Raw genomic sequence first — 26,930 nt, 5'->3', positions numbered from 1 at the left:
CAAGTTGAAATATGAAAATCAAACTTAGTCAGACCACAGTTTCTATCTAACGAGTTTCTTGAACAAAGCGAAACAGATCTAGTTTGTTCTTTGTAGAAGTTAATCTTATTTTCATGACATATATTGTCAGAAACAACATCTAACAAGTGATGGATTATAAACCAGGTACAAATTATTTTAGTATAGAACTATTTGTGGCTTGTTAGACAGCCGAAAATACCCAGTTTTGAGCCTATGCTTAAACTAAGGGATTTTCAGTGATGGGACAAATATCATATCTTAATGTATAATGTGCACTTTCAGAGCAAAACCTGTTTTATATTGGTGGTTGTGTTTCATGTTTCTGTAGATATAGTTTTATTAAAAACAAATAACCTCCACATGCATGCATTACATTATTTGATCCTTAAAGATGTGATGTTTAATAGTCTGTAACAACATAACAAGTCTAGATAGTTGTTTGATTCTAATAATGAGCTGTCATGTTTACATGGTTCATAGTAAGAAGTTTATAATCAAATTCATTGGTGGAATAAGTGTCCTATTTCTATACACACTTTTACAAAACACGTTTCGAACTGTGTTATGCTCGATTAAATTATGATTAGTTCTTTTATCAGATTAGACAGTCTTTGACTAGATTAGATGAAATATAGTAATTTGAGTCTATACTATTAACAACTAATAAGGCAAGTTTACGATCTTATGTTTACTCATGAACAACTTAAGTGATTAAGTCATAAATATAGTTAACAGTAATTTTATAGAAGTCACGAGAGTAATCATTAAAATGTCACTATCTGTTGTAATCATTAAAATGTCACTATCTGTTGTAATCATTTAATGTCACTATCTGTTGTAATCATTAAAATGTCACTATCTGTTGTAATCATTAAAATGTCACTATCTGTTGTAATCATTAAAATGTCACTATCTGCTGAGCTGTCGAAATAATTGATCTTAGAACCTGTCTACAGTAAAAGTTGCTGTTGTTTTATTTTAGAATTAATTTGTGATTCCATGTTTAATAAATATTATAGTTTTAAGATTTCTATAATTTACTTTCAGTATTGTCAAATTATAGAAGACTGAATGGAGTCAGAACAGGGTTAAACTATAGTCTAAAAGAGATACTGAAAAAGTAAATTAAAATTATAGAATTATTTGTTTGAAACTAAAAGTAATTCATGGATTACTTAAGACAATTAGCTAACTAGAAACACTCGTTGTTCTAAAAAAACAAAAGTTAAACTCATAATGGACTGAATCACTTCTAATGACACTCTGATGGGATATGTTAAGTCTCATTATGACATTATGTTGGATGAAATAAGTATAAAATAAATCATATTACAGAAGTTAACATTACTGTTTCCTGATCATGTTAAACAATTAGGTACAAAAAAGTAACTTAATCGAAATTGGATATATTCTTAATGATTTATAATTGAAACAAATACACATATTTATGGTTTGTAAAGTAATTCACTTGGTGAAGGAAAATGTAGTTCACTACACAGTTACACTAAATGAATAACAACAGCTGGCACCAGCTTTTTTGTGTCAAGAAGAAAGCAATAACACGTAATATCAAATTAAAATCTTAAAAGGTTCTTATAAATCATTGTTGTTTTAATTTAGTTTTTAACAATAACTGTACAAGCAATAACGATATCAATGCAAATAAACTTGGAATTAAATCAGGAGAATGAGAAGACACTCCTTAATTATGATTGTGTTGTTTGCTGTTTGGTCATACGTTTACAGTTAACCTGTAAACTGGTAATCGTATTTGATCACAACTTCAAATGATTTAGTTCACTTTGGACTTAGCAGTCGTCTAGTTGCTGGAACTCCAATTACCTCTCAGTTCGAACTTTTCATCCAACATAGCTCGTAAATCTTCATTTCTTGCCTTCAGCTTCTCTATCTCTCGTTTTGCAGATGGTAACTTATCTAACTAGTGATTTAATAAAAAAAATAAACTTTAATTTGAAATATAAACAAATAAATTTGTTTACATATTCTATAATGATGTAACAATTCTAAAAGATGGCTCTTTGATCCTAACAATATGATAGTGAGTTTTAACAACAGATATATAGTCTCGAATAATGAAACAAGTCTATACGGTTCACTAATCCTAACAATATGTTGTTTTTATTTGACTATACTTACATAGGTAATGAATCTACATAGCCATTTGATTGTAATGGTTAACTATTTTGTTTAACTATGTTTACATTGTTTATAATATTATTATAATAAGTCTAGATCACTATTTAACCCTAACAATGTGAGACTTTGTTTCTTAACACAATCCAATACTGTAGTATAGCTGTCTATACTTTTTTTTAGATACTTAGAGCCTAAATAAATACTGCAAAAAAATACAATAAAAAGTAAAATAACCTCTTTCTGCATTTCCAGGTTTTCTTTACGAAGGCGATGTATGTCTGCAACCTTGAACTCCAGCACAGTTTGAAGGCTTTCTACTTCTTTCTCAAGATAACATTTCTCATCAAGAATCCTCTGCGAAGAAAGTGTATTCTTTTTATTTCAACACGTATAACAATTAGTATATTTGATGATGTAGTTTTACTCTCACAGATGTGTTTTTATTTTGGACGAGTTAGTAGTGAGTGGCTAAATGGTTCGTTATTGTCAATCCAAAAGTCTACAGTTTGCAGTCAGTTGCTGCAAGATCTCGTTTTATTGTGCCATTGGTGCATTATAAGTTTGATAATTATATGCTTATATTATATTAGAGTAGCCTAGTAATTGACTGTCTTCTATACTTCAAGTTTATCAGTTCAGAGTTGGGGATCACTAGACCAATTAGCCCTTTTGTAGCTTAGTGCAAATATTCATAAAAAATCAAACAAACATTCTTGCTTCTTTTCTCATACATTTATATGTAAGTAATAATATAATCATCCATGAGTTAGTGTATTACACTTCATATTAGTGTGTTTTATTTTTTGTTTTAAACACATTACAACTCACTAATGATATTAACATATCAAACCAGATTAAACATTAAATACAATACCAAAAATTTAAGTGTTTTCTTCAGATAAATCCATTTACTTTATTTGAGTGTTTTTTGTTTGTTGTTTTTTTTGGGTAGGGTTATAAAATTATTAATATGCACAGGTGTTAAAATTATTCCATTATTTAGTGCAGAAAAAAATGAATCTTTTAGTAAACATTAGCTTGTCACATCAGAAAATTTCTAGAATTGTATCTCTTTCATAAAATTACTCCACTAGAGGGCATTAAAATGATCAAATGAAAAAATAATATCATTACTGGGTTGGTGCTTGTTTTTGAATTTCGCATAAAGCTACTCGAGGGCTATCTGTGCCAGCCGTCCCTAATTTAGCAGTGTAAGACTAGAGGGAAGGCAGTTAGTCATCACCACCCACCGACAACTTTTGGGCTACTCTTTTACCAACGAATAGTGGGATTGACCGTCACCTTACAACACCCCTACGGATGAAAAGGCGAGCATGTTTGGCGCGACCGAGATGCGAACCCGCGACCCTCAGATTACGAGTCGCACGCCTTAACACGTTTGGCCATGTCGGGCCGGGTTGGTGTTTGACCAAGTTAAACGACAATGAGTCTCATCTATCACGCTTTTTTGTTAAGACTCAATGGTGATGAAGTTTACCTATTTCTAAAGTCCTGGTTTTGGTTATAAACAATTTTAGTTTATAAAGACAAATACTACATACTGGAGAATGAAATGGAAGTCATTCTTAAAAAAAACCAACAAAAAAACACTTACCAGAACATACAAGTTGATTTTCGAAAATTATATATTCTATTTATGCCATGTTGCTTATAAGATTTTCTTAAAAAAACAAGTTTAAAATAGAAAAGTTAATAATATGGAATATCTTTTATTTGAAGAAAACAGAAAATTAAGCCATAGAAATATTTTTGACATACTTACTTGAAAGTAGGAAAGTTGAAATAATTTTAGTATTGTTTCCACAAAATTGGTAATCAGTTGAAAAAAAAAACACATCCAGATAAAGTGTTGAAAATGAACTTTCTAATTTTATGAACTAAAGTTGTATGTTATCATTATTATTATTGGTTTAATACTGTCGTTGTTTAAATATGTTCTTCTAAGTGCCTATCTCATGTATCAACCTATATTTCCTATTCTACACAATGAGCCAGTTGCGATCTGTCCATCACAGGTGATAAAACCCAATTTTAGTGTTATAAGCCTGCAAAATTATCACTGAACCACTGAGGGCCCTGTTATAGTAGTCAGATACCAGTAGCGGGTCATACCTGTAATTTCATGTTGGTGTCTCCATGCAGACTGCTTTCCATCTGCTTCTGTAGGTCTTGTAGCTGCTGCTTTAAGATCTTTACAGCTTTCTCATTGCTCTCTGAAGCCAGTTGCATCTGCTTTGCAAAGTCTTTCTCTAATTCTATTGAAAAAAAACACAAAGATATTGCAGAACTACTCAACAAACACAGCCATGACAAAAGCCATCTCGATATAAATTTTGTCTTTTGCATTTGCTTTAAACCTTGTACCTAACCATTAACATTATTTGAATATAGCTAATGTTTAATTGATGTTTCATAAATCTAACCAAGCTGTAACAGACAGCAAAACCTTTTCCTCTCCAGTGATATAGTAAGGATTCTATGCTATACAAATGTAAAACTCAGTACTACTAAGATTTTCATTCAAAAGTATGTATTTTAGCTGACACACCTAACAGAAATTAATCATTATTCAGGCCTAACTTCAGATTTTCTCTGGATCTGGAAAGAATGAGTTACGATGTAACTGGTGCTAACTAAACGAACAGTTACTTACAAGAAATATGGCTAACATTAACTGAAGAAATGGTTACTGACAAGTATGGCTGATTTCAAATGAAGGAATGGTTACTGACAACAAATATGGCCAATGTTAACTGAAAGAATGGTTACTGACAAGAAATATGACTAATTTCAAATGAAAGAATGGTTACTGACAACAAATATGACTGATGTCAACTGAAATAATAGTTACTGACAACAAATATGAATGATTTCAATTAAAGGAATGGTTACTGACAACAAATATGACTGATTTCAACTGAAAGAATGGCTACTGACAGCACATATGACTGATGTTAACTGAAGGTATAGTTACTGACAACAAATATGATTGATATCAGCTGAAGGAATGGTTACTCGTAGCTCACTTTTGAAAATACTCTTCATAATTTTGAAATTTACGAATAGACTTTCAACATTTTACCAACAGTCAAAAGTGTCATTAATAATACAAATAATTAATCCTAATATCCAACTTGCCATTATGAGTCATAAATAAAAATTTCTGTGATTTCCGACTAAAAGATTAGGAAGAGAAAGCAAGAACAAAATGAAAACACTTAGAATTCCACTGAGAAAAACTTGCATATATATCTACAAGTGTCAATGAGGTACAATTAATGTACAAATGAAGACAAAAAATACAAAACTTTCAAACAGATGCTAAAGAAAATAATTATAAGTTACGTAAATAATATAAATAATAATAAATAATGGCAAATAATGTAAATAATGATCCTTTAAAAAACCATTAGAAAAATTTCCACACACCATGAAAATTAACCAAGAAAATCAAAAAATAAAACTAAAACTGGAGTAATATCAGAAAACAATATTTAATAATTGGTTTGTTTAGAATTTTGTGCAAAGATACATGAGGGCGCTCTGTGCTAATCATCCCTGATGTAGCAGCGTAGAGAAAAGGTAGCTATTCATCACCACCCACTGCCAACTTTTGGGCAACTCTTTTATCAACGAGAAGTGAGATTGACTGTGATGTTATAATGTCCTCATGGCTAAAGGGCAATTTGAACCCATGACACTCAGATTACGAGTTTAGTGCCTTAACCACTTGGCCATGCCAGGTATAATAATTCATAAAACAAAATATGAAAAGCATTGGAAACCAATGAATGAAAAAAGATTCCACATGTAAACATAAAAACCAATGAATGAAAATAAAGTCAACATAAACACATCAGGAACCTGTGAATGTCAGCAACAGATGTATAAAAGAAACCCCAAAATGGAAACGAAATAAGAATGAAATAATTGGAGCCCAAGAATAATAATAAGTACTTATATATCACAGACATTAAGTAAAATTTACTATTCTTGTGAAATAATCTTAAAATAACAGTCAACAACAACAATAATGCGTTGTTAGATAAGAGAGCAAATCTGCCAAAAAAACCATTTTAGTGCATTTAATAACCACTAGGTGATGTTCTGTGAACTTATTACTCTGCATTATGCTGCCGAACTAGCTAATTAATGTTTTATTCCCAACTGCTGTTAGAAATCTGAAATGTGTTTCGATATTTGGATACATGACTTATTATTTATGTCTTTTAATTTTTGATCTAAAAAGTCTCCATCATAAACATAAATATGTACCAATAAATTAACACAATGACGCATAAAACCTTCCTACCTATACTGATATTTCTATTTTTAAAACGATGCATTAAATATGTTAACCTAATACATTCTTCCTTTTCTATTTATAAGGAGAGTAGAATTTGAAAGGAAAAACAATATTATGAGAGGTAGCTCTGTGGTATTTGATCCTTTAATTCACAAGAACAATACTTTATGAGTTTAATTGCACAGAAGTGTTTAAGTTTGAATATAAACAAAGGTTACCTTCAATTTGAAGATTATGATGTACTTTCAAAGCTGCAACTACTTCAGTGTTCTCGTTCTCGGCATCTCTAACAGACTGAGCATGAGTATTTTTCAGGTCTTCAATCTTCAGGAAAATACGAAATGCAATTCATTAAAACTTCTATCAAGTGTTTTTTTAATCATAAATAATAGGTTTTGTTGCTTGTATTTTAAAACAACAGATGACGCCACTAAAGTTTTATAGTAACCACATTTATCATTTTATTTCGCACAAAGCTACACCAGGGTTATCTGCGCTGGCTGTCCTTACTTTAGTGAAGGCAGCTAGTCTTCACTATCCACCGCTAACTCTTTGGCTACTCTTTTACGAACGAATAGTGGCCTTGTCAGCTGTGGGGCGTTATAAAGTGAATTCCCCACAGCTGACAAGGCGAGCGTGTTTGGTGTGACGGAATTGGAAATCACGACCCTCGGATTACTCGTCGAGAGCCTTTTCACCTGGCCACGCCAGGCCTAACCAATTTTTGAGGATATGTTTACAACTTTAGATCGCGGTTCTTTCATTAAGTCAACTTCATAGGAACTAAAACGATAACACTAAATAAACTCTCAAATATAAATTAAAATCGAGTCACAATTCGTAAGTTCTCTTTGTCTTACAAAATTATTTGTTATCATTGTTAGAATATGGTCTAAAAACAGCTTTTATACCAGGCTAATGCTTTAACTGGTTCAATGCTCCTTCTATATAAATTTAAGTGTTTGAAAGTGAAGACGTAATTGTGGTGTCCAAGTAAAAACTTTTTCATTTGTTCGAACGATTAAATCATATACCGAAAAAACAACAAAATTTTACAAAAATGAATTAAATTGAATAAATTAATAATGGTTTTGATTGGTTTTGAATTTTGTGCAAAGCTACACGAGGGCTATCTGTGACGATTACGTCCTTAATATAGCAGTGTAAGACAAGAGGGAAGGCTGCTAGTCATCATCGTCCACCGACAACTCTTGAGCTACTCTTTTAACAACGAATAGTGACATTAATCGTAACATTATAACGCTCACATGGTTGAAAGAGAGAGGATGTTTGGTGTGACGGGAATTAAAAACGAAGAACAGACACAAGTTACATCTATCAAACCTACTTCATGATCTTAAGCGTAAATAATGAAACCAACTTCGTTAAATTAAGCCTAAATACTCAAACTGGTGTTCTACAAATGTTTTTAGATTAACATCTGTTGTGTTCGACCAGTGAAGTATCAAAAGAAAATTTAAGAAAACGAATAAGTTTAAGAATTTCATTTTGATTGGTAACGAGAAATCAGTAACTTTGAAAGTGTTATTAAACTCACCTCTTTGTCATACTCAGCTCGTAATTTTCTAAATTCTTCATGGTGGTTAAAGTCCACTAAAATAAATAATAGTTGTTGCTGTTGACACACATTTTACTTCAACTGAAATATAGTGACTTAAAGTATCTGTAATTCCATTTACTCTAAGATATTAAGCTTACAAGATTTATAATAACGAAAACAGAAGAAGCAAATAGATCTATACTAACCACAACTAATTCTTGGATAATTCTTTCACCAACGGATAGTGCAATTGATTGTCTCTTTATATCGAACACACAGTTCAAAGAACAAGCATGTTCGATGATTTAGATTTGAACCAGCGGCTCACAGTTTGTGAGTCAATGGGCAGAGAAGAGATAATCCATTGTGCGATCTTTTGTTTCATTTTGTTAGCTCTAACTCTCCTAAAATATACTATAAACTCAAAATCTAAATGTTCTATCCATCTAAATGTTCGTAACAGACATTAGATTTATCTTATACTGAGAATGACTGTAATGTGACTATTTCGAAGAAAACTTACACGTTTCGGTCTCTTCTTTGTGCGTTGTTGTCAGCTTCGAATCCGGTTCTTGTATTTCCTCCGCACGGTTTCGCCTCAGTTGTTCTAATTGCGTTCCGCAATCGCCTAGATAAAAGAACAGTGTCTTTGATAGCTCTATATTTTCAAATTCTTATCGTTTTGCGATTTTTATAATCTAGTCCAACGTTTCGCATACTGTCGGGCGCGAGCAGATAGGGTAGTGTCAATAGTGTAAGAATGCAAAATGAAGTTTTTTATTATTTTTAATTAATAGAAATAATAAGAAAGTACAAAAACAGACAAATTTAATGTACATGCCTCGTCTCTTATTTCAGTCACAGTGGGGGAGGGAAGCAAAAGAAACTATATTTATTAAAGCAGGTTTGCTTGGTTTTGATATTTTCGCAACGCTACACGAGGGCTTTCTGCGCTAGTCATCCCTAATTCAGCAGTGTAAGACTAGAGAGATGGCAACTAGTCATCACCACCCACAGCCAAGTCTTGGGTTACTCTTTTACCAACGAATGGTGGGATTGAACATCAATTTATAACGCCCCTATGGCTAAAATGGCAGGCATGTTTGATGTGACGGGGATTCGAACCCGCGACCCTCATATTACGAGTCGAGCTCCCTCACCACCTGTTCATATTATTGAACATATACACACGTCAAACTCTTATCCTATACATTCCGGAAACTAAATTTAAAATCTGTACACTCTGGCGACTAAAATCAAGATCTCTGTACTTTTAAAAGATCTGAATTTGTAATATCCAGAAATGTAGAGTATAATAGTATTTGCAACACGTGAATAACATAAATCATGATATAATGGGCTTGAGGTAGGGCATGTCAGTGGCGTCTGCAGTGGAGGGGTCAAGAAGGGCATTTCCTCCCTGGAACATTAGAAACACAATTCTTTCTTTCTTCATTCAGCATATTTACATGAGTTTCTATTCATTTCACAATATCACCGCACCCTGGATAAATTTCTGCGGGCGTCTTTGAAGCGGGTGCTTCAGTTTCGTAATAATAACTTCATACAACGAAAATATTTAACCAACATACTTTGCTGAGCTCTCCATTCCAATAAAGTGCTTGAGTGGGACAACGCATCCAACTGAAAATAACAAAAATGACAACGATTAACAATTAACAAGCATGTAAATAATAAATAATTAAGAAATTATTACAAAAATAATAACACATGTTAAATAATGTCACACGAATTCAAAAGTATAGAATTCACGGTACCTAATCTATTTCTTTTTTTATGGGGAGAGGTAATTTTTCGAATAGAACAGGTGAGAAATTTTATTATGCATTAAGCTAAGTTTTCAAACATAAAAAACGAATAAACACTTGAATAATGGAAATTATTATTGTTGAATTATATTGCTAGTTTTGTTGCAACTCTTATCTACATCAAATAAAAATCTTACTGCTGGCTACATTCAACGAAACGACGGTTAATTGGCCAGTACACAGTTAACGAATAACTTTGACAGTGCTGTTGTTCGTTAGGTTTCAAGATTTGCACAAACATTAAAAAATACCATATATCAAATTCAAATAATGCAATATACCGTTTCAGGTATGTATAAGTGCAAAGTTTTTCTACTCAATTTAAAAGTATTCCCTTTAACTTATAGATATATTGATGATTTAATTATTATTAGTATTTATTTCCTTTAATTCGTAAGTTCTTACAATTTCTGTTTACTAGTGGAACCTCAGCAACAATGGTAAGTTTCTTTAAGCACATTATTATAAATGTTGTCATTTAAGCTTTACTGGTAAAGCCTCAGTAACAATGGTAAGTTTCTTTAAGCACATTACGAGAAACGTTTGTAATTGTTGGCATTTGAGCACTGTTTACTGGTGGAGCCTTAGCAACAATGGTAAGTTTCTTTAAACACATTATTATAAATATTGTCATTTAAGCACTGTTTACTGGTGGAGCCTCGGTAACAATGGTGAGTTTCTTTAAGTACATTATTAGAAACGTTTGCAATTGTTGTCACTTAAGCACAGTTTGCTCGTGGAGCCTCAGCAACAATAGTAAGTTTCTTTAAGCACATTAGAAAAGTTTATAATTATTGCCGTTGCTCCACTCCTTATTATTATACTTCGTTTAGCACAATGTGAATTTATTATTAAATTGTTATAAAGATTTTTAAAGTTTAAACTTTAGACACGAGTTCGTAATTTCTTGTCTGCGTTTACGATTTTCCTTCTCGTGATAATAATGTTCCTTGATTTTGGTTTGAAAAATTATAATTCCTCAGTTACTTACATGCTGTAAAGTTCGTAATGAATAGACATATTTTACTTTTAAAAAATATACATTTTAGTTATGAGACTTAAAATGCTGGTTTTGATATATTTTGTGTTTTGATTTTTAATAAATATTATAAAATATTACAGTTACGATAGAAAGTGTTCCGTACCCTGTGTCCAGAGTAGTTTTTACTCATAACTTAAAAGTTTCAAGATTATATTATAAATATTATACTAACACACATCTACATAAATTTTATGTAAATTGAGCGACAAATAAACTGTTTATAAACAAATAACGAAACATAGGAGGGGCAGAAAGTGTTCATGCGTCTACTTTAATGGTCAGATGTGCAGCCTTTCAGGTGAATTACTTGGCGCAATCACTCCTCATAGCCCTCCATGACTGTTTGACAGTACGACTAGTATTTTCTTCCATTCTTCTTTACAGAAGGCCTCCAATTCTTGCAAGTTTTTCGGATGACGCTGATGAACCCTGGTCTTGAACTCATGCCAAACGTTTTCAATTGGGTTGAGATCGGGTGACTGCGATGGCCATACCAGAACGCTTGTATGGTTCCTCTGCAACTAGGATTGCACATATTTCGATGTGTGCTTAGGGCCATTGTCGTGCTGGAAGATCCAACGACGCCCAAGCCGCAAGTTCCGAGCATCATTCTTGATATAAGTGGCTAATTTTTCAACGTACTCTTCTCTTTTTCATGATTCCGTTGGCGCGGTGACGGCTGCCTACACCAGAAGAGCTGAAGAAACCCCATAGCATGATCACCGTGTTTAAGTGTAGGGACGGTGTTCTTTGGAAGATTTCGTGCTCCCTTCTTACGGAAAATATAGCGAACATCATTGTGGCGGAAAAGTTCGATGTTAGTCTCGTCTGACCAAAGAATACTCTCTTCCAATAGGTAAAGGAATTATCTACATGCTTTCTTGCACATCTCAATCAGTTTATTTGTGGTTTAATTCACATAATAATTTATGTAGGTGTGTGTTAGTATTATATTTGTAATATATTATACTTCTATTAGACTTATTGTGATACCTTTTAAGTTATGAGCAAAAAACTACTCGGGACGAAGGGTGTACGAACACTTTCTGTCGTAACTGGAGTTATGTTGAAAGAGAATAATATTCGTATAATACGTTCAAAAATGGTCACAGTAGAAGTAATCAGTTTTCTAAATGCAGGTAACTTTACACGTGGTTTGGGGTTCACCACGTTAATCACACACACATGCGTTTGAGACGGCATGACGAGAAGTTATTGAAAATCATTCCCACTATTGAGAGCCTATTTTAACACCGTATTCACTATATGGGAGGAGAGGTGTATATTATCTTGTTGGAAATTGTATAGTCCCCCATCCCCCTTGAACAACAATAGTTATAAACCTTGACCTATTAAATTTGATCACGTTGTTCAACAAGATATAAAGCTATTACGGAAACTGGAAAGCCAACTTCAGAGAAAAGTATAAATTTTAGCCTCGCCATAACGGCTCATAAAATGTCTCTAAGTTCGTTGTTGTTGTTTTGAAACAGCTCTTTTTTTTCTTTCTTATTTTTGTCTTTATTTCTAGGATCATTTCATAAAATGATTGACTTAAGGTTATCAGAATCTCAATAGCAATATTCTGCAAAGACAAAATTCATATAATAGTTTTAATTTGATTATATTTAGTGATTATATTTCACCAACCAGTTGAACATGCAAATCTCTTGTGCTGAGATACAAACGTTGACAATTTTACACTTAAAATGTATTTTGATAGATACCTATCTCCTATCACCAATTACTCTTGATTCTTAATCCTCACTTTCAAGAGTTGACCTGTCCTAAAAGACGAACACCAGCTATGAGGAGGGTGGGTGTGAATTACCTGTGGGAAATTATATTTTGGTGTTAAAAATAATTTCTGGTATAGTATTATCTCCACTCTGTAAAGGTAAAAGGGTCAGTTAAGAAGCACTGCAGAATAACTAACTATCCAGAATGAACAGGTGCACTCTGAGATGAATAAAGCACATAATGGGGTATTTCTGGAACAGGTATGCTCTTTGCACAAAAAATTGGAAATTAAAGTAGTATGTGTGAAAAATGGATCATTAGGTGGAAGCGTTAGTCATGTATAAATGTAACTATAGTGAACTATATATTTTCTCACCCTCAACTGGAGAGATTCTATAACTCATTTGTAACCACAAGATTGTGGATAGGGCATGTAGACCAATATATACACATGTATGCATATATACATACCAACAACCAACTGTAAGTGGAATACCATCATTGTTTGTTCTCTTGTCTTCCTGAGAGACAATCAGTCACACTTTGATGGTGTTACAGAACAGTTGCCATCTCCCTTTTTCATTTTGGGAGATTTTAACAGACACTCCCCTGTGGGGTAGTACCAATATGTACATGAGGGATTGTTTCATTGAAAATATGTTCTCAAATCACAACCTATCTCTCTTCAGTAGTGGTTCTTTTCCCTATTTCCATGCACCTAGTCATTCTTTTACTGCTGTTGATCTACGTATCTATCTGTTCCCCTTCACTTTTATTGGAGAGTTGACAATGGTAAGCAGAACAGTGAAACTACCCATTGTTTTGAGAGAGAATGGCTGTGGTCAGCGCCCTCTAGCTTGAGTGCCATGGTGAAAGTTGGACCAGGTTAACTGACTTTTTTACCTCTCTTTTGGAACTTGGTCCTGCAGTCGTTAGTCTTCCATCTGTTAACAACTGCATGGAGGCAGTAAGTAATTGCAGAATTCAAGCAGCTGCCAGCAGGTCAACTCCACAATATTTCAATAAAAATTATTTTCTCATTGTTTAGTAAGAAGAGGTATCATCCAATTTTCACAACATCAGCAATTGGAAAAAGATTACAAAGAATGGTTTTGTAGCAGTATTGACATCATTGTTGTTTAATGAAAGGAGAGATCAAAATAAATCTGTATGTATGTCATATTGAAAGAAATAATGGTGTCTGTAACTGTTTGTTAACAACAGCTTAGCATTCTTATGTTAGTTCCTGTTAAACTATGTTGAAGCATACTAAATAACCCTATCCATCTGTTAACAGGATTAAAATGATATATTTCTATATCAGTTCCTGTTGAACAAGTCAGAAATTGTGTTATCATCAAGATTAAAAGTGATGTAACATTGCCAGTTGCCTGTTGAAATGTCTATGAATATGTCAAACAGTTTCTTTCAAGATTAAACATTGGTTCATGTTGTACAATCTTGGAGTTAAACAGCTGACACCAAAACTAAACATTTGTTATTTTCAACAAATTTCAAACACAGTAAACAGCTGGTACAAAACCTAAACAAACTTGAGACACACAGTTGCCACTACTTCTAAGCATCACTTCCTGTTGAACAGAAGTAAAACATATTAAAAGCTGTTACCAAGAATTGTTAATTTCTTCTATACTCTTTGTGTTGAATTTCTTTAAACAGAGAATGAGATTGTCATTGAAAGGTTTGTAAAAGATGGTCTCATTTTGTTTTTCTCAGCCTCTTAAATATACAGATCTTTTTAGACATCATTTCTGGCATTTCCACATCTACATTTGCTGCTAACGTACATTAGAAATGTACTGAGAGCTCTTTTTATTTACATTTTAATTCTTTCTATCCTTCTTGGTACAAACACTACCTTTAAGGGTCAATTCTTACATTTGAGATATCTAAACTCTGACATTACCCCATGAGAATTATCTCAACAACACCAATAAAAAGGCTAAACTTGCCACATTCTTTATTGCAAGCTGTCTCTGATCTAAGGACAAACCACATAGTGACAGAGATCCTTTAGTCTTTACATACCTTCCTTCAACTAGTCAGAGTTGTCGAACTGTCCAATGCAACATTACTTTACTGACAAGAGAAAACACATCTCTCAACATTTTATCACTCCACTTTCAGTTTCTTTCAAATGTAAAAGGAATTTCAAAGACTGTCCAGTACATTCCAAATTACAGACAGAATCAATCACCTTCACTTGTACAAACTGACAAAACTGGTCTGTGTTGGCGAGCTAATTGTCTTCCATGCGATTATATCACTAACTTATCGAATCTCTCCAGTTCTAACTTTCATGTAAAAGGCCAATTTAAATCATTGTGCATTATTTATTTATTTGCTTTACTAGATGTAAACATCTCTCACTTGTGTGCAATGACACCCTTAAACCCTCAGTTCTCAAACACCTTAACTTTCCAAATCACAATGGGATTGGCGACATGAGTGTACTGGTATTATAACATGATCCCCACAAAAAAGTATCATTGCAAAATCCAAGAACATAAACTTATATTTAACTAAATTTTAACACCACATAGAATTAATACATGTTTTTTAAAGTGATTATTATCTTCCTTGTATTTCACTTTTCCACTCCTGTTACCATGACATCATATACATATATTCCCTGATCAATATTCTTTTATTATATAAAATCCTTTTTTTACTTATGGAAAAACGTTATTTACAGAGTGGTGAGAGCATCATACAGTTTTTAAATATTTTTCGTTTGTGTATGTTATAAATGAAACTAGTAATAAACTGTCAATGACATATATAATAGTTTATATTTTCTTTATACAAACAGACAAAGAAAGATAACAGCTCTTGCACATCAATTTAAAACACAAAAAATATTTGTTCTGAGATTTTTTTTCAAATAATTTATGAACAAGCTCATATAAATTAGTGACAGGTTATGATGGCTGTGGAATAGTGTTTCCAGTGCAGTTAAACAGAATGAACAATTATCAGTGTTAGATTTTACTTCTTACAGCAGAGTTACTCTGGGTGTAATAATGTTTTCACCAATAAATAATATGAAATTGAAAGTCCCCTTATTCATTTGTTTCTGCTATATAGTGCTAATCATAGTTCAGTATATATGTACCACTTACATATTGGATTTGTTTCTTTTTATATAACTTCTGTTTGTGTATGCATGTGGTTTATTGAGAAATTTCCAAATTTTAGTAATATGTTCACTGTTGCAATGAGAAAAATATACAGAGGATAATGTAATTAAAATAATGTATTCACCACGAACTGATTCATTGCTATTGTGATATAATGCACTTTGGAACTTAATTATTCATATATGTTTATATGAAATTTAATAGTCGAGTCACATTTATAAAAATAATTTATATGATCCCAGTGAATTAACTTGGAAAGTCCATCTAATTTACAAGATTTAAATTGGCAAAGTATACTGATGTTGTTTTAAACTATTGTGATACAAAGCTTCCATAAATTCCAAATAAACTTTATCATACTAATTTACAAGATTTAAATTGGAAAACAGTGAGCAAAGTATACTGATGTCTTTTATAAACTATTGTGATACACCAATTGCTTCCATAAATTCCAAATAAACTTTATCATAAACCTAATTTTGTGGGTGAACAATAAAATATTAGATATAACTGCATGTGTGTGAAAGTCAGCATCTGTGTGTGTAATCTTATAGAAGAAAATACATTTGTTTTTATTCAGGACATTTACTTATCTTGTAACATTTTCAAATACATTTGGGAACACAAACTCATCCACATAAGAAAAAGCCTTGAATTAAGACAAATAATATTTTTGTTTTAAAATTTTTCTGATCATCTTTTCAGGTGAAATTAAGAGCATGGTCATTTCTACACACAACCAGAAAAAAATCGTTTCCATAAATCTAAAATGCAGAGATTATACAATTAATCTGAGAGTTACCAATGGGGGTCATCAAATCCATTAGTTGCATAAAGTTGGGTACACTATAAACCAAACATATGAGTAAACTGAGGATTTAGTACATTATAAACAAAAATTTAGAGTTTTAAGAGGGTTGAGTGCATTTTACTGAGAGAATTCTGAATAATCACTTCAAGAAATATTGCAATAACCACAGCAGATATAAGTAGTATTTGAAAGGAATGTAAGTGAAGGACATTTATAACTTGTTTGGTGTCATAGGAACTACAATCCTACCAAAAATGGTCACTTTTAGAAAGGTTATTTAACACCCCTTTTCTACACACAATTTTGACATTGGAAAACAAAGGAATACATGTACAGATCAACTTGGAACGTCAAAACCATCCAAAAGAGACCTGAAAAAGTCATACCCCTCACCCATGGTACAGAAAGTGCAGCATCTTGCAACAGATGAGAAAACATCAACATGGATGTCAGTCAGTAACAAAATGCATCTTCATCAGAATGTAACATAATAAAAGAGTATGCCCATCTCAAAAGTGCCAGAAGCCACATATATACACGCTATTTCACAATAAATCCATTCAATCATTGCATATCTAAAACATCTGGAGACAAACAATGACATAACAGTCAAATCATCCATAGATCAGACTGATGGAGAATTATCATCCTTATACACTGAGATTGATTAAGGAAAGCAGACAACGAGTAGTGGTGTATTCTTTACACAACTGTCTTACAATAGAAATTTTTCCAATAGGAACTATGTTTGACCATCAGACATTATTTGACTGTAACAATATTTTAATGTATTCAACCTCTCTAAATTAAGATAATTGTTTTATTCTAGTTCGAGATCATCCTTTATTGTTAGAGGCTAACATATAAAATTAATAAATACTACTCACATTCTGTACAGATCCTGGCCTAGCATAATGGTAAAATCCCTCAACTGGCCAAGTCTGATCCACTTTCGCTTTCGAAGCTCGGTGATTGTTTCTGCATAAAGAATTTACATCAGATCAAAAATTTGTCTAAGGTTTTTAACATCGTTTTGTCTAGAAATTCTTCATACACTACTCAGTTACTACATTATTTAATATAGAGTGAGAACTTTCTCGGTTTACTCAGGTTAACTTGGTGTGTGTGTGTGGGGGTATCATTTGACAACACACGTATACTCTGACGAATTGTATAGGTTAATATCAATACACTAAGGTCTTTTAAGATTGTTTCTGATACAAAACTGAAATTCTTTCTCTTGAATTCTCTACCAGTAGTTCAGTGACATGTCATGGGATCCACAGCACGAGAAACCGAATTTTCGATACCCGTAATGACCATGGTGTAGCTTGGTGCCTAATTCTAAACAAACAGTCTTTAATTGTAAGTGTACATTCTGTGTGCTGTATTTTTGTGTGTATTTAACATTGTTAAAATGTCTATTAGAATAAGAACAAGTATCTCATCATATATTGCATAAACATTTCAGAATTATTTAACTTACACTTGATAATTTATCAGAAACGAACATTTTCATAAACTACCTGAAGTAGCACAGCCTCACCATTTGAATATTAAAATTATTCAAGGTATTAAATCATTCAGGTTTCGTCATTTTTCATGTTAGTAACAGCTGATTTTGATATATTATATATATATTGCTTGTGCAGTAACCGATTATTATTCAGCTTGAATGCAAACTTCAGAAGATACTTTCGTAGATTTTTTTAAAGTAGAAACCTGTTTTCTTATATATTTAATGATCCTTCCTCACTTTTTTCTATTATTATGGATTGTCAGGTTCATGGGACTGAATACTCTGTAGTTGGTGATGAATTTGAACAATAAATGGACAAAACAATATTCAATCATTTTAAGAATAACATATTCCAAACAAGTCAAATGAATGTAAACCCACACATATGACAAAATCTTGGTTCAATGTTGTGTATCACAATTGTTTATAAAGCTTCAAATAATTCTCATTTCACTTAAAGCATTCGTACACGCTTGTTTAATTCAGTTGCGAGTTCAAATCACCATCCTACCAAACATGCTTGTCCTTTCAGCTGTAGGGAGCATCACAAAGTCGTGGTCAATCCCACTAAGCATTGGATAAAAGAGTAGACCAAGAACTTAGAAACTGAAATTAGACTTCTTTTGTTTACATAGAATCTGTCAAACCACTGTAATGTCAAAATATGTTGTTTCAAAAGGTAATCATTTATATAATCATGTTAACTAAACAAAACAATAGTTGTGCTTGAACTCAACAGTAAAGCCAATATACCATCAGGGAGGAAGTTGCCATTCAAAAGTATTCTTCAACACACCATACACGTTAAGGGGTTGACTGTCACTCTTATAACAAGCCCATACATTAAAGTTTAAAAATAATATGTGGCTCCAATGTAGCATTGTTTCTAGAAGGTTCCTAGATTAATTTATGAATAAAAGTGTCTTGAACAGTTTTCAAAAAACCTGTGTCCCTAACGGATTGATTCTAGTCTTTCCCGATCTATATGCCTGAAATTAAATCATCTATAATTATGATATCATTAACTCTTTCAGCATGGGTTCGATCACGAAGACTGACCTTATAACCATTTCGTTCAGCTTATAGTGTTCATGCTATAATTTTTTATTTATTAGGTATATGTTTACCAAAGTTTCATATTAACAGTAAATATTACAAGACTTACGTCCTCAAAAGTTTCACTGTTCTTAAGTGTTTTCTTATAGCAAAGCCACATTGGGCTATCCGCTGAGTCAACCGAGAGGAATCGAATCCCTGGGATTAGCGTTGTAAATTCGTAAACTGGGCGCTGTACCAATGGGAAACTTATAAAACTGACCTTCAGAAAATGATCTGTCTCGGCTGTGTTTTAGTAAATCAACACTTTTATTACTGTTGGCAAATAAATTCTTAAACTTTGTTGTTTTTTAAACATAGAACAGTAAATAAAAAGGGTGTGAGGCGAGCTTAGAAAAGTCCGCATTAATTAAGACAAGAAAAAGCCCAGAAAGAAGTAACCCGTTTCGTAATGGAAAGTAAATATCTCGAGGCTGAACAAGACTATACCAAAGCCAGGAAATAAAATAGGCCAAAAGAAATAGATTTTAGACTCAACTTCAGTTGACAAAGGCAAAATGAGAACTCTGAATTCAGTCGGCATATTAAGATTCCACAAGTTAATGAAAATGAAGTTGATAAATATTTAGAACATTTGGAGAAAGTTGCTTAAATCATGGACTAACCTACCGAAAATGGCCTTTATTGCTGCAGTGTTTTGACTGGTAAACAGACAGTCAGATGTGGCTTTGCTATGAGAAAACGCACACACACAAGGAGCTCATGCTGCTCTCTTTCTAGAAGATTGCACAGATTATGATAATACTAAAACAGTTATCCTGTAAGTATATGACCTAGTTCCAGAATCTCATCGGCAAAAGTTTCGAGGTTACTACAATCATGATGGTCAAACTCAAATGCAATTCGCCCATAAAAAAAGAGGTTTATTTTGATAAGTGTTGTAATTCTATGCATACTGACAAAGTTTTGGTTATGTTTAATTTAGGAATTTAAATGCTGTACAAGTTTCCACAAAAATATTTTATTTCTACAAAAATAAAGTTAAAACATTACATGAAAGCAGCTGCTCTTTCCAATGATTACACTTTAATTCATAAAACCACTTTTCATAAAAAGAAATTTTCCCAGCTAAGCAGAAACCTTTACCCCTAAAGTTGAGGATACTATTAAAAATGCAGTTCCTATAGTTCGAAATCTTCTGGCAGATTGGACAAAAACTTTATCAAAATTATCAAGGCCTGTCTTCCATTTCTATAAACACCTTATTATATTATGTCCTGTTGTTGGAGTTTGAAAAAGAAACAGAGGCAACACCCAGTGCATCTGTGTCCACATATGGATGTAGTTTTACCAGATCATTCGATGTTGTTGATTTGGCCACTTATAGAAGGGCTAACGTACTTAAGGAGGAATTTAAACTTTTTTGTGTCTGTTGGTTCTGTAATTTCATAAACGACACTGCTAATCTCCTACCCGTACGTATTTTACATGATACTAGAGCGACTCGACTACCATTGTTAGAAGGTATATTGACTTTAGGTTCGAGTTCTGCCATTGTTGTCAGGGTATTGAAGGAAGCTTTGATAATGTTCCTCTTCATAACATATATTTAACATCAGACCTAGTTTCAAGACCAGTTGCGGGTGGAATGAGACCTACTATGCCAATTAATAGTATGTCATTATTGTTTGCAAACGATTTGGCCAGGGGAAAATTTGTTAACAAACCCAAAATGGTTAGTGAGCCGATCACTGTTTTATATGAAGATGATGTTGTTGTTGAGGATAATCCATAAGCTTCCTTCATGTGCTGTGAGTTGAGCTTAGGCAAAGAAATTAAGCCAAAAAGAAATGTTTTGGACCCAAAGAGAATCCTGTGAATAACTGTTACTACACTCATTGGTGAGTGACAATGATGAAAGTGAGATATCTGATTCAACTGGTGAAGTTTATTTGCGAGAAGTAAACTGATCATTGAGCAGGAAAACGATCTACAGATCTCTTCATTATTTAAATACGCACTTCCAAAAGATGAACTGAAGAAAGTTCCAAGCGGTATTATTTTCAAAAATGGTGTGCTCATAAAAAAATTGAGATTACCAAATAAACTAGCCTCAGAGAACTGAGCTAGTTTATCAAATTGTTTTACAAAAGTGTATTGTTGTGATATATTGAAAGTAGCCCATAAACTCTCCATGAGAGGTCATTTAGGAGTCAGCAAGACGTGTCAAAATTGCAAGACATTTCTTTTTGCTGGAAATTATGCAAGAGATTTCTCGGTTTGGTAAAAACATTTCATACCTGTCAATTGGTCAGAAAACCTTACCAGAAAACCCCCATTGCTCTTTAAAACCTGCCCCAACTTTCTAAAAACACCTAGATCATGTGATTATTAATTATGTTATGACAATAACATTTGTGTCTGAGCACATTCACGTGCTGTGTAAATTTAGTCTCATACGGTTGTTTGTATTAACTGTCGTGATATTTAAAACTGTATAATTTTTTGACAGTGCATTGTATTTAATGTGTATATATATACATATATCAGTAAAAATTGTCTCATGTCAATTTTCAAATATCTAAGGAATGAGGTACAACGGATTTGTCGTTGTTTACTTTAATGCCTACGCTTGTTTCACCAGTTTTCTTTTTGATTGTGACGTATAATTTAATAGTCTGTAACAAATTCTCACTAAAATTCATTGTCCTTTATTATGATAAATGGGAACCCAAATGGATTTAATCCCCTTGCTGTTGTCTTTGATATCCTCAACTTCTACAGGATCTACTTCATATTTTGCATATTATGTCACTCCTCTGCCTCTTTTGTACTTTATTCCTGTTAAATAGCCTGTAATCCTATATTTAAAAGATTTTGCGTCATCAAAACCATTTATGTTTAACCATTTCTCAGTTATCTCATTATGTCAAATTTTCCTCTTTCAACCATGCACTGCTATAGTAATCAATTTCATTTTTTATACGTCCACCATTATGGCTACTTTTACAGAGATGCCAACCATTACGATTTGAGAGTAATCATTACGAGTTTGGTTATACATTACGACTATTCGCTCATACAGACAAACATTACGACTTGTTGCAACTCTGAAGCTATTATATATTATACAGGCCTATACAATAAAGTGATAAATTGTTACCTCAGGGCTTTAAAGAGGTGAAAAGAAAATTTCTGGTGAGATACAAATAAATTTTGATAATAAATAAAAGACATAGTCCGAATGGCTACTCGCGATAATCTTGTTTGTGCATGAAATAATAAAAAAATATTTGTTTCTCCGACGTATACCAATAGTTTAAGTGCGGTGCTTCTTCATACTGGATACGTAAAGGAATTCACAGTTACGTCATCAGTGCTTGTCAGCCAATCAGTGCTTGCACAGATGGGTATTTCTCGTTTACTAAGCGGCATAGAAAACCAATGCGACCGTTCACAAAATGGGGAAAAAAAAGACGCCTCCTTCACCAGATTGTCTTGTTCCTGTCAAATCTAAAATGACTAAACCTGTGAATCAAAAATTTAGGAAAGGGTATGGTGCAAAATATCTGGTCATTGCATCAAAAGTCAGTGACAGTCATGCGTTTTGTACAGTTTGTCATATAGATTTTTCTGTGGCACATGGCGGGATAAACGATTGTTCCAGACATACAAAATCGGTATCTCACCAACAAAAGGCTGAGGCAAAGACAAAAACGATACAGATAACGACAATTATGAGTAAGAATTCAGAATATGAAACCATAAGTGCAGAAGTGATGTTCACGTCATGTCTCATAATTTACCCCTAGCTGTAGTCGATCATGCAGGACATCTATTCAGAAAAATGTTCCCAGACTTCGATATAGCGAAAAAATATGGCTGTGTATGCAGTCAAAAGGACAATGTTGTTATTACTCTCAACCATCCAGAGACATTCTCATGAAAGCAAAGGCTAAAACAGCTGCAAAACTATTACAATAAGTGTCATAATAGTCCTTACACAAAGACATTTTCTATATATGCAAAAACGGCTCGTCTGGGTTGAGAAAATATTTTACATAGAAGAGCGACCAACGTTTCGACCTTCTTCGGTCACCGTCAGGTTCACAATGAAAAATGTGATTAACAGGAAGCTGACCACAAGTTTGGAAGGGGTCGTGTAACTGATTGTCGGAATGTAGAGGGCGGTGTTAGATGTTTGAATATATAATTTTATTTTATTATATTAATATAGGTATAAAGGCATTCCTTTATATTGGTTAATTTTGGGTTGAAGTTGTTGTATAAGTAAGGTTTCTTTAATTTTGCGTTTGTTTATGTTTCTTTCTCTATTTAGTATTTGAGTGTTTTCTATGGTTATGTTGTGTTTATTTGACTTGCAGTGTTCGAAAACGTGTGAAGGTGACTTTTTATGTTCTTTGAATCTGGTTTCCATTTTCTACTTGTTTCTCCAACATAGAAGTCGTGGCAGTCATCACATTGTATTTCATAAATAATGTTGGTGTGGTGTTTGTCAGTGTAGTTTTCACATAGTATAGACCTCAGTTTTGTGCCTGGTTTTTGAATAAACTTGGTATTAACTGGAGTGTCATATTTTATTATTAGTTTTTGCCATTTGGTACATTTCTGCCATTTCTCAACATCACTGAAAGCCATTTTCTGCTTACTGTTTGTGCATGTTCAATGGTGTTTTACCAGTATGCTTGTTACTCTGAACTAAATAAAAGACAGAGTTTCAAAATATTTTTTTAAATTTATTTATTAAATACACAAAACACAGTCATAAACGAGCAATCTATAGCAGTAATAAATAATAATAGTTATAATAATAATATAATAATAAACAGCTTAGAAACATTGGTGAGGTCTAGTAGCCGCAAATGATAAAGGGCTCAGTCTACAATCATTAGGCTGTCATTTGAAACAGTTGGCATCTCTGCTTCTATACCCATTTCTAATGCGAAACGTTTCTCTGCCTCTATTTCTTTTTGCACTTTGTTTATCTTCGCACTGACCCCTATCTCGTATACATGCACCACAAAAACGTTTTCTCTGCTAACCCCTTTATATCGCCTGTTCTGCCAGTTATATACTTCACCTGTTTCCATAGGTGGCAAAATCTGATTTTGTTCTCCCTATTTACCCACGTCTTGTCAAGAAACCATCTACAACTTTAGCCTCCTCAAGTTTATCATCCACTTCCTTTTCTGGATTTTTTGTTTTCCTACCCTCCAAATGACGACCTGACATGATCAGGTAGTTAGGCACTTCACTCGTTATCTGAGGGTCACGAGTTCGAATCCCGGTCACACCGAATATGTTCGCCCTTTCATTCGTCGGTGTGTTATAATGTGACGATTAATCTTACTATTGGTTGGGAAAACAGTAGCCCAAGAGTTGACGTTCGATGGTAATGACTAGCTGCTGTTCCTCTAGTCTTACACTGCAAAATTGGAGACGGCTAGCGCACATAACCGTCATGTAACTTTCAGCGAAATTCAAAACAAACCAAACTCTCCAAATACAAGTGATCGTGGTCTGCTGAAGCTCAAATTTGTTGCTCAATAGAAGAGACTCATTGCAATTAAATTTATTACTTTTAGTTCTGATAATGAATTATTAAAACACAATATTTTGAATAAACTAGTTTAAAGAGTACGATAACTTAATACGTTTAATGATTTACCAGCGAGTTGGAATATACCTAAGCCTAAAGCACGGTTGCGACTGCAGCCTGTGGTTTTCAATTCTTCTGCATAAATACATAATCTGGGACTTTGAGAAAAATATTATTATTTTTTTATCTACTGGAGGTATTTCGCTGTTATACATGATAACTTGTATAACTATCTCTCCTTATAGAGCATTTGTCTCTGGCAAAAAAAGTTCAGAGCAGGTGTACGATATATCAACCCTAATTTTTTGACTGTTGAGAAAGTTGGAAAGTCATTACTGAGATAAAAGTTATTATATTAAATTAGAGCCTATTCTAAACGTTAATTGGAAAAAATATTTTAAAACAATGAGATGCGGTACTTAAAAGAACAACCTACTTCACTCTCTTTCCAAATCTGAAGAAATTAATACATTTTCTACGGAAGTTCTGTGCCATCATTGTTTTTCTAAATTTTTCAAATGAAACTTGTTCCTTTAGGTCACGTGAGTTCTACTTCTGACGTAATTACGTATAAGCGGTGTATCTATTGGATACTGTTACAAACCAACGTTATTTTAAATTAGGTAAAGATTGTTTATACTGCGTTCTAAATCAATTTTGAAATACAAAAAAAAAAAAAAAAATAGATATAATGATAATAAAATCTAGGAACCTTTATTTCCACCCAATTTTTCAAGCAAAAATCCTTTCTTTCAAGTTATTTCTGTTAAATATACACGATTCGAATATCACAAAAATATAACAAGTTGAAGAATTTTTTTTTAATTTCGCGCAAAGCTACTCGATGGCTATCTGCGCTAGCTTTTGTTTTTTGTTTTTTTGGAATTTCGCACAAAGCTACTTGAGGGCTATCTGTGCTAGCCGTCCCTAATTTAGCAGTGTAAGACTAGAGGGAAGGCAGCTAGTCATCACCACCCACCGCCAACTCTTAGGCTGCTCTTTTACCAATGAAAAGTGGGATTGACCGTCACATTATACGCCCCCACGGCTGGGAGGGCGAGCATATTTAGCGCGACGCGGGCACGAACCCGCGACCCTCGGATTACAAGTCGCACGCCTTACGCGCTTGGCCATGCCGGGCCACTGCGCTAGCCGTTCCTATTTTTCAAGTCTCCAACCTTCAGGAAAGTATGAAATGTAATTCATTTTAACTTCTATCGGGTGTTTTTAGTCATAAATAATATATTTTGTTGCTAGTACTTTAAAACGTTTGCAAAAGTATAATACTAAACCGAAAACAGTTGTAACTAAGCTATTGTTTCTTTAACAAAATTCTCATTTTCTCATAAAAATAAATATTTTCATGTAATGTGGCATAAGAAATTTAGAAAATGAAAATGTTATTTTTGTTTATTCATGGAATAATTTTTGATCTGCATAATCAGTTTTATTTTCATTCAGAACTGTTCTGTCAGTTTTCTAAGGACCATTTTCCAATTCGTTGTGTTGAACACTTGGCATCCAGTCTGATTTCATTCGGAAAAATATATTTAGGTTTATATTGTATTTATTAACATATCAGCCTTCTTTGAAGTAATTTTATGATGTAGTTTAAAATGTAGAAACTTGAACGTTTTGAAACTGATCGAAAGCTGAGAATAATGGCAGTATTTTCTTTCATAACCATTGATATCTTGTGAGGTTTAGTCTCTCATATGTCTATCACTGTATATATGGTGTAATAACTGTGGATTTCATATCTGGCTCAATTTATAGATTACTCTTACTGAAGATTAATGTGAGTGTTTACTTCTATATTTAGATCGAGATCTAGTCTTTCAAGCTTTGTTTTCAGTGGAAGTGGAGAGAAAGTTGGCATTAGGATGGTTTGTTTCTTTTGGATTTCGCACAAAGCAACTCGAGGGTTATCTGTGCTAGCCGTCCCTAATTTAGCAGTGTAATACTAGAGGGAAGGCAGCTAGTCTTCACCACCCACCGCCAACTCTTGGGCTACTCTTTTACCAACGGATAGTGGGACTGACTGTAACATTATAACGCCCCCACGGCTGGGAGGGCAAGCATGTTT

General features: G+C 33.2%; 1 protein-coding gene across 1 annotated transcript; it reads right to left on the bottom strand.

The window, feature by feature from the left end:
* Positions 1–1,205: 1,205 nt before the first annotated feature.
* On the bottom strand, positions 1,206–25,362 carry LOC143235663 (uncharacterized). The gene is made up of 10 exons (XM_076473886.1): positions 25,281–25,362; positions 17,537–17,627; positions 9,659–9,710; positions 8,590–8,694; positions 8,064–8,119; positions 6,724–6,829; positions 4,312–4,454; positions 2,413–2,532; positions 1,864–1,960; positions 1,206–1,231 (listed from the first exon to the last, which is right to left on the bottom strand). Exons 1-10 carry the CDS (start codon positions 25,340–25,342, stop codon positions 1,206–1,208), a joined length of 858 nt encoding a protein of 285 aa, XP_076330001.1. The 5' UTR covers positions 25,343–25,362.
* Positions 25,363–26,930: the final 1,568 nt, after the last annotated feature.

The sequence above is a fragment of the Tachypleus tridentatus genome, chromosome 12 (genome assembly GCF_004210375.1).
Source record: "Tachypleus tridentatus isolate NWPU-2018 chromosome 12, ASM421037v1, whole genome shotgun sequence".
Taxonomy (NCBI): domain Eukaryota; kingdom Metazoa; phylum Arthropoda; class Merostomata; order Xiphosura; family Limulidae; genus Tachypleus; species Tachypleus tridentatus.
This window is presented reverse-complemented; position numbering and strand designations above follow the sequence as displayed.

Bases quoted from the DNA above. Each gene is read 5' to 3' on its own strand.
- LOC143235663 (XM_076473886.1), bottom strand. From the start codon at position 25,342: ATGATGGCACAGAACTTCCGTAGAAAATGTATTAATTTCTTCAGATTT. The intron at 4,455-6,723 runs GTAACCTTTGTT...TTTTTTCAATAG, and splicing joins TCATAATCTTCAAATTGAAG to AATTAGAGAAAGACTTTGCA. The intron at 2,533-4,311 runs GTATGACCCGCT...CTTTCTTCGCAG, and splicing joins ACACCAACATGAAATTACAG to AGGATTCTTGATGAGAAATG.